This window comes from Apodemus sylvaticus, chromosome 5, assembly GCF_947179515.1.
Source record: "Apodemus sylvaticus chromosome 5, mApoSyl1.1, whole genome shotgun sequence".
Taxonomy (NCBI): Eukaryota; Metazoa; Chordata; class Mammalia; order Rodentia; family Muridae; genus Apodemus; species Apodemus sylvaticus.
The window spans coordinates 4,526,188-4,540,000 of NC_067476.1; the positions used below are offsets into that span (position 1 = coordinate 4,526,188).

The following is a 13,813-nucleotide window of genomic DNA, read 5'->3' on the forward strand; positions in this document are numbered from 1 at the left end:
CTCCTCTGGTCCAACAGTCCGCTTCCCCGTACTCAGAGTCCCGAGGTTTCTCCTTCCTCTAGTGTAGTTCTGGAAAAATGTTTATTTCTGTACTACAGCCCGGACAGGTTTACTTTTTCTTCTTTTTGGCTCCCTTGAGCTTCGCCTCGATCAGCCGCTGGCCCTGTCTTTTTATCTCCGCCCGCGAAGGAACGTAGCTATTGTCCACATCGGCAAACTGGAATGTTTCTGAACAGGCAAGAAAAGGCGTGGCTGGCCCCTTCTTTCCAGAGACCTCCCACTTCTACCCGTTTGCGTTTGCTGCCATGGGCCATCTCCTGTGTCTGGAGCTCATTTCAGAGATGTATCAGCGACTGGAGACCCCTGCCCTGAGTCAGCTAAGGCTAGGTGCCAGACAGCTAGAATTTGCCAGGATTATCCACACTAGTTGTCCTTATCCTTTCACCCTACCTTGCCTCTGGCAGAAATTCTTCTAAAAGTTTGGTCTGGGCTCCCTTCTGGCCAATGCCAAGGTATTTGCCCCCTTGTCTCAGAAAAAATAAGCTCTGTCACATCTATTAGTTAGCCTTTCCCTTCAGCACCCATTTTGTATGTTCCAGTCACGATGTATGCCATCTCTTGTCTTGAGTTCAGACCCTGTCTAGTTGCGGCCCTTCCCCCTTCCCCTTCCCTGTACCCCTTTCCCCATCTTCCTGTGCCCTCTAGAGCCTCACCTATCATGTCCTCCTCTGGGTCCTCAAAGGTAATTCTGGTATTATGTTTCTCCTTTAGAGTTGATGACTCCAAGGCGTCCCTCACCTTTGTGTCATCCTGCAGGGCAGCACCCATTATCAGCTTGGAGAGCACATGGGCTTTGTGGGGACCCCTCCATGGCCCGGGGTTACCTCCTCAGTTTTGGACAACGTTTGCATGCGCTCAGCCAGGTATATGAGCTTCCCCTCACAGTAATCCAGCTTGCCATACACATCAAGAGTGTCAGAGACTGGTACTTCTTTCTGTAGGTCAGAGGGCAGCTTGCTCTTCCTGTGGTCCCACACAGGGGCCCTGTGCACAGCAGCTCCTCCCCAGGGCTGATACCTGAAAGGTTGGCAGGGTGATGCCGATGAGCCGGATGTAGAGGTTGTCAATACCTGTCTGGACGATCAGCAGCAGCTGCTGGCTCTTGTTCATGTTGTTTTGGACCTGCTGGAGCCTTGCTTCTTCCTCTTCTAGCATGTTCTTCATCTTCTTCTGGAGAGAAGTGAAGCTGTGGAAGGGGGGAGGCACAGCATGAGGGTGGGCCCACAGGGGTCCTGAACCAGGTGTCAACTTCAGGGGCTCATAAATTCAGCTTCGAGCAGGGCGGTCCCCAGCTCTCCTGCAGATGAGCAGGTTTATTGGCAGTGGATATGTGCAGCTATTAGCTTGTCCCTGTGGAGCCATCCAGTAGCCCTGGAGCATACCCGACAGAGCTCGGTGTCTGGTGGAACTTGAGTACAGCCTCCTCAAGTTCTAGCTTCTTCATCAGGGCTTCTAACTGCATCCGCCGCTCCTCACAATCCTCCATCTGGAGCTCCAGGTTCTCCTCTGTATTCTTCTGAGCCAGGAAGCGGCCAGCTATGTCCTAACCAGTCCAGGGCAGAGAGAAACAGGTGTGGGCTTGGAAAGCAGTAGGGCTTCCTAGCCCTGGTTTCTCTGGGGCCCCTTGCAGTAGACAGTGCAAATTCTTGGTCCTTGGGGCTCAGTCATGAGACTGAGTACTTTGGGGTACTAAGGTTTGTGAGGAGCTGGGCAGAATGGCACCTGTATAGATCCTGGTTACATAGCTTTCATGGTAGGCAGAGGGTAAGTAACCCCACCTACAATGAAGAGACCATGCATCACGTTCAGTCAAGATGCTGTGGCTGGCGCTCAAGGCCTGACAATGGTAACTCAGGTGGGTCTATGACAAAAGGAGGCCATCAGAAGCAGCTGTTCGCTGTGGCTGTCAAATTGGAAAGGGGCTAGAGCAGAGGTGAGAGGCCAGGTTCTTAGCATTTGGACTTTCAAATTCTGGTAGGCTCTGTCCTATGCATGGAACATGGTAGGGACAAGCCAGCCATGTGCTTGGGGGGGGGGATCTTTTTTTCTGATCTATATACCTCAAAAACCCCAGACTTTTTCCAGGCTTGCTTGGGGGCATCATGTCTGATGACCTCCATGGGGAGGTCTAATCTTTGGGGGTGTTTTGCAGAGCATCCCAGGCCCTGGCCTAGCTTAGCTGCCCTCCAAGTACCAGGGAGACTTACCCAGAGGTGGGAGCACTGCACAGCAGATTTGACCTTCTCTACCAAAGTAGTCACTTTTGTCTGGTATTGCATATCTGCTGCAGAAGTTTCTCTTTTCTTCACTGGGCAGAGCAGAGAAGGAGGGTCAAGTCCGTGTGCAGGAATGGCTGCCTGGTGGCTCTGTAGACACTCAGGCTTCAGAGAAGTCACCGAGGATGGTGGGTGCCTTCACGAGACCGGTACCCGTGCCTGTTCTCCTCAGCCTGACCCTTCAGAATACTTTGGAACTTTTTCTGAGATGTCACCAGGTGACTGAGCTCTAGTTGTTAGAGATAGCATCTTTGTAGCCACCTTGTGTCAAAGGCTGTCCAGCTTCTTCAGGGACAGGCAGGGAGAGGCAGGCACTGTCTTCCTTACCCTAGTGACCATAGGGCCACTATATGGTGACCTGGCTGGGAGGTCCCTGACATTGCTGGCTACACTGGAGATCCTGACTGGACAAGGCAAGCAGCTGAGACTCACCCTTTACGCTTTCCATACTCATCAGATTGGAGGGGAAGTCCAAGTCCCTCCGGCCCTGAGAGGAGAAGGAACCAGATGAGGAAGAGAAGGAGGGATTCCCCCCGCTCTCCCCACGGGCTCAGGGCATACGCGGCGATACTTCTCGCTGGTCTCCTTGGTGTGGATCTTGTCAATGAGCTTCTTTTGCTGGTTCAGCCGGTTCTCGCGTGCTCTTCGCTCCTCGATGAAGGTCGCCTCCCCCTGCCTCATGTTCATCTGGAGACAGAGATTCAGTGGGGACGGTGTCTCACCAAGGATCCTCCCGGGTCCTAAAGCCAGGGCCAGTTTCCAGTGTCCTTATTACTGGGCTGTGGAAGAAAGCTGGCCATTTCTGTTGGCTCCTGCTCTCCTCGTGGGGCTCCTTGGCCTCTGTGACGCCAAGCCTCCTGGCTGACACATGCTATGGCTTTGTTTTCCTAGCACAGCCGCTCTATTTCCCTCTGCCCTTGCCTTTAGTTATATCCTGACATGTTCCACTTCGAACTCATTAAATTAGACTTAACATATCTAAAGGTAATCATCCCCTTTATTTCCAAACCTGTTCTCTCTCATACAGACACCTATCATAAATGCTCGCTGTGGTCTCCCTTAAAGATCTCCCTGCCACCCCCCCCCCAAAAAAAAAAAAAAACAAAGCCAAAAAGTGGATTTCTGAGTTCGAGGCCAGCCTGGTCTACAGAGTGAGTTCCAGGACTGCCAGGGCTACACAGAGAAACCCTGTCTCGGAAAAAACAAAAACAAACAAACAAACACAACGATCTCCCTGCCCTCTCTACTTCTGGCCACCCCAGCTCTTACAGCAGCCTGGCCACACAGCCAGTGTTTCTGCTCTGGCGTCTGTACTTAGTGTGTGCCATCATAAAACACAATCTATTTTTGTTTTGTGTTTTGTTTTTGGCTTTTTAAGACAGGGTTTCTTTGTGTAGCTCCTGGCTGTCCTTGAACTCACTCACTAGACCAGGCTAGCCTTGAACTCAGAGATCTGCCTCCCAAGTGCTGGGATTAAAGGCGTGTGCCACCACACCTAATATAAAACCCAGACTGATCTTGTATATCCTATCACTCTTGAGGCTGTACTCATGAGAACCCTATCGCCTCCACCAATGGGAAGCTATGTAGATTTCTGTGCATTAACACATGGTAACAGCTTTGGCTCTTCTGTCCTTTCTCTTTCTGAGCTATGATTACCCCTGGCTTTGCTGGGCCATTCAAGCATATTTCCTTGGAAAGCCACCCTAGAGACCTCTGAAACTCTGTCTCTGTCTGCCATAGTGACCTAGACATGGTGTGGTGGATTACTAGATGAATTATCCACTTCAGTTTAGGGCTTGCTGGGCCTCTAGTCCTGTCTCCCTAGAGGCAGGGATCTTGGTACTGACAAGGTCAATAGATGCCCACTGTCCTAGCCACATCTAATGGCCTCAGAGGTGCTCAGATGTCCCATGGGAGAGCAGATCAGCTGGTAGGGCTGACAATAGATTTCTCCAGAGACAGTAGGAAGTACAGGCAAGGGATATCCAGACAGGTCCTGAACAAGACAGGTCAGGTGAGCCAGTTGTTGCTAGACCCCCAATCCCAGGACTCACCTTGACTTCATCAGTAATCATCATGGCATCTTGGGACATAACTGTCATGTCTGATAACTCCGAGCAATAGTTGGTCACCAGGCTCTGGAGCTTGTCTAGCTCTGTGGGGTATTCTGCCAGCACCTGTGAGATAGGCAAAGGCAGTGTGGTCATCCTGCCATGGATTCCTTCTCTGTCAGCATCCTATACTGCTGGCTCTCTGTCAGCATCCTATACTGCTGGCTTTCCTGAGCCCTTCGGTCCTCTTCCACTCTTCCTGCCCAGACTATGTGAGCACTGGGACAGGACGGGGGTCACATCTGTGGTGAGCATCTGGGCATGGCACAGAGCAAGGGAAGGAAGTGTTCTAGCGTGGACAGGAATTGGTGACCTGTGGACTCTCACTACCAAGGACAAGAGGATGTGATGAGTCAGTGTTCCACCCCATTGAAGGCCAACTCTAAAATCCAGGAGGGTTTGCTTGGGGGACATCTTTGATCTGAAGAGGAAAAGGGGCTCGAAAGATGGGCATGGGGGCTGGAAAGATGGCTCAGCCGTTAAGAGCACTGGATGCTTGCTCTTCCAAAGGTCTTGAGTTCAATTCCCAGCAACTACATGGTGGCTCACAACCATCTGTAATGGGATCTGATGCCCTCTTCTGGTGTGTCTGAAGATATAGCTACAGTGTACTCATATAAATGAAATAAATTGATATTTTTTTTTAAAAAAAAAAGAAAGAATGATGGGCATGGAACTAGATAGGGTTCCAAGTGAAGCCAGCTCTAACCAGCCAGCTCTGTGATCGTGGGGTCAGACCTAGCCTTTTAACGGTGATACTGACTTTGTTAAAGGTTGCTGTTAGGCTGATGGAGCAGTAAGCACACTTAGCACACAGCTAAGTGCATTCAATGGTCAAGGCAGCCTTGGTACTGACAGTACTTTACTCTTAAAACCTATACAGCTGAGTCTCTGCCAATGGAAAAAAGGCGTGGTTGAACATGGGGGTTTGTTTCAAGTGTGTTTGTTCTGGAAAGAAAGTTCTAGAAAGGATACCCCAGGAAAGGAGTGTGGGGAGGGTGTGGGCATAGGAAAGAAAGGTGGGAGCCTCCAGTTGATGGGGGGGGGGGGTTCGGCAGAGGACGTTACCTGCCTGGAGGAGCGGGGTTGGGGGGTTGGGGGGTGCTTTACCTTCTTCAGGTAATCCAGCAGCACTTTGTACAGCGTGTGGATGTTCTGACTTGTGGTGATCTTGATCACGGTCTTTTCAATGTTGTTTTCCAGTTGGCGGATAATCTGGTGGTAGTGGGGTTACGGAGTCATTGAAAAAGCTTAGTGACAAAACCCACCTCCTCACCAGTTCTCATCAGTGTGTAGCGACTGAACCCTACCCAGGAGGGTAAGGGGGGTGGCGGGTGGGGGCGGGGCTAGGCTTTCCCATAAGGATGCTGGGCTCCCCTAATCCTGCCCCTGCCTTCAGGCCCTGCAGATGAAGTAATTAGTGTACATCTTGTCCACCTCCCAGCCACCATGTAGAAAATGGCTTTCATTCCCAACTTCATGTTTACAGCTGTGTGATAAAACATTACCTCAGGTCATCGGTTTCCCGCTCCTTGTTAATAAGTTTTCCTGTTTGTACAGAGCCTTATTATAAGGGTCCGGCCCACCCGTAGGTCTCACGTTTCTGATGTTGCCTGAACCTTCCATTGGAGGCCAGTCCCACAGGCTACCAGCTTTTCCTCTTACACAGCCGCTCTTCTCAGTGAACACTGTCTAATCCGCGGCCCCGCCCTTATAACAGAGTCTGTCTGAAGGGGCTTTGGTCCCCCTAACAGAATCTCCAGATCCTCCGACGTAGACCCACCTGAGTCCCACTCCTCTCTAAAGCTCCAGCTCTCAATCGGACCCCTCCCCCCTTGGTACCTGAAGCTGTCGCAGTTCCTCCTTAGTGGCATCCGGCTGATTCCTTAAGCTGGCCAGCTCCAGCTGCAAGCTCTCCAGCTTCTGTCCGCGTCGCCGAACCAGGTGGATCAGTACGTTGTGTGCATTCACGCGGTCAAAGACGTACTTGCGCAGCTTCTCCCGAGCCACCTGGGTCCGGGAGGGCGCCCGCGCGTGGGTGCGAGAGGGAGCGCTGCGGGGACCCCAGGAAGGTAGCAGGCTGGGGACCCGCGGCTGCCCCACCGGGAAGCAAGAGATGGGGACGCGCTTTGCCTTCGGCCGGCTCTGTAGCCTTTACTGGGGGCGGGCCTCGGGGACTGGGGCCGAGAGGGATCTTCTCGGTCCTCGCCTGCCTCGTTACCTCCATAGTACTGCGGCCGTGTGCCAGCCTCATGGACGTATCCTTCCCGCAGGCCTTGGAGATGGTCCATTGATCATGCTGTGGAGCGGTGGCGGCTGAGCTTGGAGCTTGGCCCTTGGCACTGACTGCTCAGGGATATCCCCCCCAGTGCCTCGCCGCTAGCCCAGCAAGGAGACCATTGGTCCTGGGACCCCTGAGCAGAGCGGGCAGGACCCTGCTCTGGTGTGATGAGGTCCGGAAAGGCGGTCAGAGACCCCAAAGAGTCTCTGCTGTTGGCGCTAAGCACTGTGTGGGTGTTGGGGAATCTGCCCTGGGCACCAGTTAAGGGGAACCCACCCCTGCAGGCCTTCTGGTCCAGAGAGATGCGTAAGGTGTGTGTGTGTGTGTGTGTGTGTGTGTGTGTGAGCGGCCACCACCTAATCCCAGGCTGCGAAGGGGGGGTGGGTAGGGTTTTTGCACCTTCTTAGCCAAAGCCCAGTCCTGGGCCCCTCGACGGAGGTTGCTGCGCAGGAGGGCCAGTGTAGCTTTGTTCTGCGCTGTCTTCTCCTTCACACCCTGGATCTGGAGCGCCCGACATTGTTCTGCAGGTGGTGGAGGGAATACGATTACCAGACAGTAGGATCAAAGGACTGGCTGAGAATCTCCACAAAATGTCCAGAGAGGTCAATGGAGTACTGCATCGCCGTCGTGATGTTTTCTCTCCTCTCACCCTCCTCTGGACTTCACAAGTTTCCCTGCTCAAAGTGGTAATCTGCAGGCCTCTCCAGGGATGCCTGCTGGCGGGTAAAGAGGGTGAGGCCCAGACCAGGACTGGGACGCCCGTGTCTCTTTCCGAGCTCTTGCAGATAAACAGGCAGACCTCTCCGTGACCCTTCCGACCTCGGGCCAGTACTGTGGGAAATGCACAGGTCTCCTTGAAACTCCTCTCATGTCACCCCTCAGATGGCAGGCCCTTCTGTGACTTTTACCCACTGTGAGGGCCTGGGTGGGTGGTAGGATGGCAGGCTGCCTAGTGGCAGAGCAGAGCGGGAAAGCCCGGTGTGAGGCTCACCCTGCAGCCGAGTGATGGTCCTGAGCTCCTGTATCTGCGCCTCCACGGAGGCTTCACTGTGCACCTTCATGGTGGTCCGAGGCCCTCCCTCCAGGGGTTCTGTGTGCCTCTCACCCTTCCCGTGCAGTTGCCTGCTCAGGCAGAGATTGTCTTTGGAATTTCAGCTCATTATGATGGGGACTAAAGTTCTCAATGCCCCAGAGCCCTGACATTCCATCCTTCCGGAATTCTATTCTTAGTGTCATCTCTGGGTTCTTGCCCTAAGGGAAAGGAGTCTTGAGATGGCCGCTTCAAGGGCTCTGTTGGATACTGGAGCCCTCTTGACAGCGGCGGTGAATTTGTGTTGGCTTACTGCCACACTCGCCCCGTACCTCCCCACATCCTTGCTCCTTCCCCGGCCCCTAGGGCCACGAAGCAGCTTGGCTGAGCCTCCCACATGTAACCTCAAGTCAGTGCCAGGTAAGACCTCTCTCTCTAATCCACACTTGCAGTTCAAAGCCCAGGCACTGGGTGACTTGGCACCGCATCCCAGCTTCTGCCCACACGGTTCTGTCTCTTCCAACTTTCCCAGGCCTATGCTGGCCTGACTGGTGCCACCCTGCCTGACCCCTGCATCCCTCAGGCCTGACTCCTGCATTCCTCAGGCCTGACCCTGCATCCCTCAGGCCTGACCCCTGCACCCCTCAGGCCTGACCCCTGCACCCCTCAGGCCTGACCCCTGCACCCCTCAGGCCTGACCCCTGCACCCCTCAGGCCTGACCCCTGCATCCCTCAGGCCTGACCCCTGCATCCCCCAGGCCTGACCCCTGAACCCCTCAGGCCCTTGGATCTTGGGTCAAAATTATTGGTAGGGACTAGTCCACATGCCTACATGTGCCGACCCTTAGAGCAGTGTGCCAGGGGCAGTCGGTAGCACAGAACACTTGGGGTTCCCTCCACAGCGTCAACCCCTCAGCTTCGCTTTCCCTCCCACCTCCCCACCACACACCCCATCTTTCCCACCTCCCCACCACACACCCCATCTTTCCCACCTCCCCACCACACACCCCATCTTTCCCACCTCCCCACCACACACCCCATCTTTCCCACCTCCCCACCACACACCCCATCTTTCCCACCTCCCCACCACACACCCCATCTTTCCCACCTCCCCACCACACACCCCATCTTTCCCACCTCCCCACCACACACCCCATCTTTCCCACCTCCCCACCACACACCCCATCTTTCCCACCTCCCCAACACACACCCCATCTTTCCCACCTCCCCAACACACACCCCATCTTTCCCACCTCCCCAACACACACCCCATCTTTCCCACCTCCCCAACACACACCCCATCTTTCCCACCTCCCCACCACACACCCCATCTTTCCCACCTCCCCAACACACACCCCATCTTTCCCACCTCCCCACCACACACCCCATCTTTCCCACCTCCCCACCACACACCCCATCTTTCCCACCTCCCCACCACACACCCCATCTTTCCCACCTCCCCAACACACACCCCATCTTTCCCACCTCCCCAACACACACCCCATCTTTCCCACCTCCCCACCACACACCCCATCTTTCCCACCTCCCCACCACACACCCCATCTTTCCCACCTCCCCACCACACACCCCATCTTTCCCACCTCCCCAACACATATTAACTCATTGAAGTGGTGTTCACAGCAAGCATCGGATGCTTCTCTTCTCACGGTCGGTACATTTTCAAAACATTTTTAAAAGGTTCATTTTATTTTACTTTTAATTAATTTTACACACACACACACACGTATATAGGCTTGCACACACATGTGTCTTAGGAGGACAGAAGACAGTACTGGATCTTCTGAGACTAGAGTTTGAGCCACCCAGCGTGAGCCACCCAACCCAGTGCTAGAAACCACATCTTGGTCTTCTACAGCAGTATGCAGATTTGTTTTTATTGTCATCTTGACACAACCTAGAGCAGTGGTTCTCAACCTGTGGTTGTGACCCTGTTGGGCACTGAGTGATCCTTTCACTGGGGTCACACCTAAGACCACCAGAAAACACAAATATTTACATTGCATTTTATAACAGCAACAGAATTATGGTTATGAAGTAGCAACAAAAAATTTTATGGGCTGGGCGCACTCCTGTAATCCCAGCACTCTGGGAGGCAGAGGCAGGCGGATTTCTGAGTTCGAGGCCAGCCTGGTCTACAGAGTAAGTTCCAGGACAGCCAGGGCTATACAGAGAAACCCTGTCTTGAAAAAACCAAATCCAAAAAAACCTTAAAAAAATTTATGGTTGGGGGGTCACCACAACATGGACTGTGTTAACGGGTCACGGAGTTAGGAAGGCTGAGGACCACTGACCGAGAGGATGGAACCTCACCTGAGGAATTGTCTAGATTAGATTGGCTGGGGGGGGGGTGTCTGGGGTATAGTCTGGATTGATGTTTGATGTAAGAGGGTTTAGCCCACTGTGGACCATATCATCCCTAGGCAGGTGTCTTAGTCAGGGTTTCTATTCCTGCACAAGCACCATGGCCAAGAAGCAAGTTGGGGAGGAAACGGTTTATTCAGCTTACACTTCCACACAGCTGTTCATCACCAAAGGAAGTCAGGACTGGAACTCAATCAGGTCAGGAAGCAGGAGCTGATGCAGAGGCCATGGAGGGATGTTTCTTACTGGCTTGCTCATCCTGCTTTCTTATAGAACCCAAGAATACCAGCCTAGGGATGGCACCACCCACAAGGGGCCCTCCTCCCTTGATTACCAACTGAGAAAATGCCCCACAGCTGGATCTCATGGAGGCACTTCCTCACCTGAAGCTCCTTTCTCTGTGATAACTCCAGCCTGGGTCAAGTTGACACACAACGCCAGCCAGTACCCAGGTGGTCCTGGGTTATATGAGAAAGCTAGCCAAACACAAGCCAGTGAGCACGGGAGCCAGTGAGCACCATTCCTCCATGGTCTCTGCTTCAGCTTCTGCCTGGCTTCCTGCCCTGACTTCCTTACTGATGTACTGCAATGTGGAGACGTAAGACAAACGGACCCTTTCCGCTCCTGGTTGCTTTCGGCTTTAAATTGATTTTCTTTCTTTCTTTCTTCTTTTTTTTTTTTTAATTATTTTTACTTTTATGTGCATTGATGTTTTGCTTGCATTTATGTCTGTGTGAGGGTGTCAGATCCCCTGGAACTGAAGTTGCAGACAGTTGAGAACTGCCATTGGTTGCTGGGAATTGAACCCAGGTCCTCCGAAGAGCAGCCAGTGCTCCAGCCCCATCTAGCTGGCTTTACAAAAATACTTACCTCATTCTTGAGAGCTCAGACCTCACCTCTCATTTCTTTTTAAAATACTTGTGTTTTTTTTTTTTATTAAAAGAACACTATGGGGTATGCAAGGCACTTAGTGCACACACCGAGTCTGCAGGTGTCTGCGTAACTGAGAACTCTGTAGGCATTTATTCTTCAGTCTGGGAGTAGAGGGCTGAGCTAGGGTAGTGCATGGCTGGCTCTGCTGCTGTGTCTCCTTGGCTGTGGATACTTTCAGCTCCTTTGACTTCATGTGGTTGCACCTCTGTGCCTGTCTGTGTCTTAATTTCTTCTTACAAGGATACCAGAAAGACAGGACTAATCTCTACAGTATCAGTAGCCCTGATGGCGCCATCAAAGGGCCCATCTCCAATAGTTACCTTCTGAGCTCCCCAGGGGTTAGGACTTTGCTGTATGGATTTTGGAGGTTCTGTACTCAGACCATGTGTATAACACTGGACACATTAGTGCATATCTTCCTATGACCTCTCACATGGATCCCCTGCCCTTTAGTCACTCTTCTGTCCAGTCTAAACTCCATGTTCACCCCTTGCCTCCCTTCTGGTCTGTGCCCCATCCTCAGGAGGATGGAAGAGCCTGCCACGGCCACAGCTGCTCACCTCACCTCCCTAGTGTGTGGTGACCTGGCTTGGTCAGTCAGTCATATTCTCTGCTCGTCCTTTCCCCTCAGATACAGTGGGCTAAATGGCTGTCCAGAGCAGGGCTGCCTTTCTGAGTCTCCTTACAATAGACGAGCCCCATGGCTGAGCTCTGGCCAGTAGTGTGTATATAGACATGGCGGACTGACTGCCATCCTCTCCCTCTCTTCTTCCTGCTAAATGGGATGGATCTGGTGGAACCATCTGGCAGGGTGAGCTAGAAGTGGGTGCCGTGACAACAGGGAGCAGACTGAAGGACGCCAGGGTCCCTGACCCCAGTGCCATGGTTTGAGGATGGCTGGCCCTCCTATGTTCATGTGGGGGTTTAACCCCTGATGCGTTCTCAGTCGGGCCTTTGAGAGATGGTTGGGATTTAAGTTACCAGGGTAGGGTCACCATAACCAACCCTTGATGACTTTATAGGAAGAAACATGTGTGCTTTGTTTCTGGCCATGTGCAGGAAGGCCTGTGATGTTTCTGGAGTCTGCCAGAATGGTAGCCACCACCAAGTGGCTGTTGAGCCTTGATCCTCCAGAACCATGGGCTAGAATAAATGTTAGCGGTATGGCCACAGAGGTACATGATCACATCTTCTTACCCTCTACTTTCTTTCTTATGTATTTATTTATTCATTATTGACTTTTCAAAACAGGGTTTCTGTCTGCAGTCCTGGCGCGCCTAGAACTCACTCTGTAGACCAGGCTGGCCTTGAACTCAGATCCTTCTGCCTCTGGCTCCCAAGCATTGGGATTTAAGCTGCGCACCACTATGCCTGGCCTCTCATTTTTACTATCAGACCTGTATTTATTTATTTCATGTGCATGCGTAATGGGAACCCATATGCATGCAGAGACTGGAGGACAACTTGGGGGAGTGGTTACTCCAGCCACCGTGTGGTCCCTGGGGACCAAGCCCAGTCACCGGGCTTAGCACCAGGTTCTCTACCCATGGATCAACCTCGCCAGCTTGTGTTGAATTGTTTCAGAGCTCGCATAGGAAAAAGAACAAGCCATTTATTAGCTACAACTCTCCAACATTCTCCTTGGATTTGAGGCACAGAGATCAGAGAAGGGGCCCCAAGGCGCCAGAGGAAGCGCGTAAGTGTCTCTCACCACATGCAGGCTGCTGCCCCAAGGGCTGTGTGCCAACAGGATATGAACCTCTCTGATTCATCCTGATGCCCTGGCTCCTTGCTGCTCTGGAGGAAGGTCCTCCCTCCAGAGCCTTGTGCCGAGCTGGCTTCCTGGGCAAGTCCTGGATTCGGAGCAGCAGTTGTCTTCACAGGTTTTTCAGGCAGCCCCCCCACCCCCACCCCCCACCCCCGCTGCACGTATGTGTAGGAGAGAGATGACACTAGAGGATGCGTGTATGTGTTTGGTGAGGTGGGAAGGACCAGCCTGGAGTTAGATGATATTAAGGTCTGTGCTCTAGGATGTCCCTCTTCACATCCTGCACACCCTGGTAGCCTGAGCTCTTCTAGTTGTGAGGATCTGGAAGAGGCAAAGGGAGACAGGTGATCTCTTGTCTGTGGCTTTTGAGTCCCGGATCTTGTTCTATCATGACAAAAGATCCTGTCAGATGAGGTTACACAGACTTAGGATCCCAAGCCTAGGAGGAAGACACAGCAGAAGTAGGAACTCAAGGTCAGCCTGGGCTATAGACCCTTCCTCAGAAGAACAAAACAAACAAAAAATCTGAGCCCAGTAACAAAGACAGGCAGGCCTGAGGTCTACCATCTTGGTATCAGATTCAGGGTCCTAGTCCTGGACACTTTTTTCTTTTTTTTTTTTGGATTTTTTTTTTTTTTCGAGACAGGATTTCTCTGTATAGCCCTGGCTGTCCTGGAACTCTGTAGACCAGGCTGGCCTTGAACTCAGAAATCTGCCTGCCTCTGCCTCCCAGAGTGCTGGGATTACAGGCATGCGCCACCACTGCCTGGCCTGGACACTTTTTTTTTTTTTCTGGGTTGTCTGTGTAGATGCTGTGTCTTGCCCCACAGCTTACAAGACCCATCTCTCTGTCTCGCAGTCACCCTAATTTCTGGATCTTCCTCCTGGGAATGCACTGCTCAATCTTTATTATGCTTGCTTCTAGCTACAGCCTCTCCAGGGGAGATTAGGACTGGCTGGAGCGGAAGG

The 13,813-nt window shown here is 52.5% G+C and overlaps 2 protein-coding genes across 5 annotated transcripts in view; both read right to left on the bottom strand.

Moving 5' to 3' along the window:
- Positions 1 to 15: 15 nt before the first annotated feature.
- Ccdc183 (coiled-coil domain containing 183) lies at positions 16 to 7,792 on the bottom strand. Its single transcript, XM_052181855.1, has 14 exons — positions 7,723 to 7,792; positions 7,131 to 7,252; positions 6,672 to 6,749; positions 6,293 to 6,460; positions 5,561 to 5,665; positions 4,394 to 4,516; positions 2,898 to 3,023; positions 2,769 to 2,823; positions 2,268 to 2,368; positions 1,443 to 1,603; positions 1,078 to 1,246; positions 885 to 995; positions 714 to 810; positions 16 to 228 (listed from the first exon to the last, which is right to left on the bottom strand). Exons 1-14 carry the CDS (start codon positions 7,790 to 7,792, stop codon positions 110 to 112), a joined length of 1,605 nt encoding a protein of 534 aa, XP_052037815.1. The 3' UTR covers positions 16 to 109.
- A 4,876-nt stretch (positions 7,793 to 12,668) lies between these two features.
- Tmem141 (transmembrane protein 141) overlaps positions 12,669 to 13,813 on the bottom strand; it is a 2,116-nt gene continuing 971 nt past the window's right edge. For 2 of the 4 annotated variants that reach the window (XM_052181856.1, XM_052181859.1), the window contains one exon: positions 12,669 to 13,228. In XM_052181856.1, coding sequence (XP_052037816.1) covers positions 13,152 to 13,228 — 77 coding nt within the window. In that variant the 3' untranslated portion in view covers positions 12,669 to 13,151. Of the gene's footprint in view, positions 13,284 to 13,813 lie in introns of all 4 variants that reach the window. The other 2 variants (XM_052181857.1, XM_052181858.1) reach the window with 2 other exon arrangements.

Excerpts from the sequence above, each read along its gene's own strand:
- Ccdc183 (XM_052181855.1), bottom strand. The coding sequence starts at position 7,792 with ATGAAGGTGCACAGTGAAGCCTCCGTGGAGGCGCAGATACAGGAGCTC. Across the intron at positions 4,517-5,560 it reads TGCTGGATTACCTGAAGAAG|GTGCTGGCAGAATACCCCAC; the intron begins GTAAAGCACCCC and ends CCTATCTCACAG. Across the intron at positions 811-884 it reads CGTTGTCCAAAACTGAGGAG|GATGACACAAAGGTGAGGGA; the intron begins GTAACCCCGGGC and ends GCTGCCCTGCAG.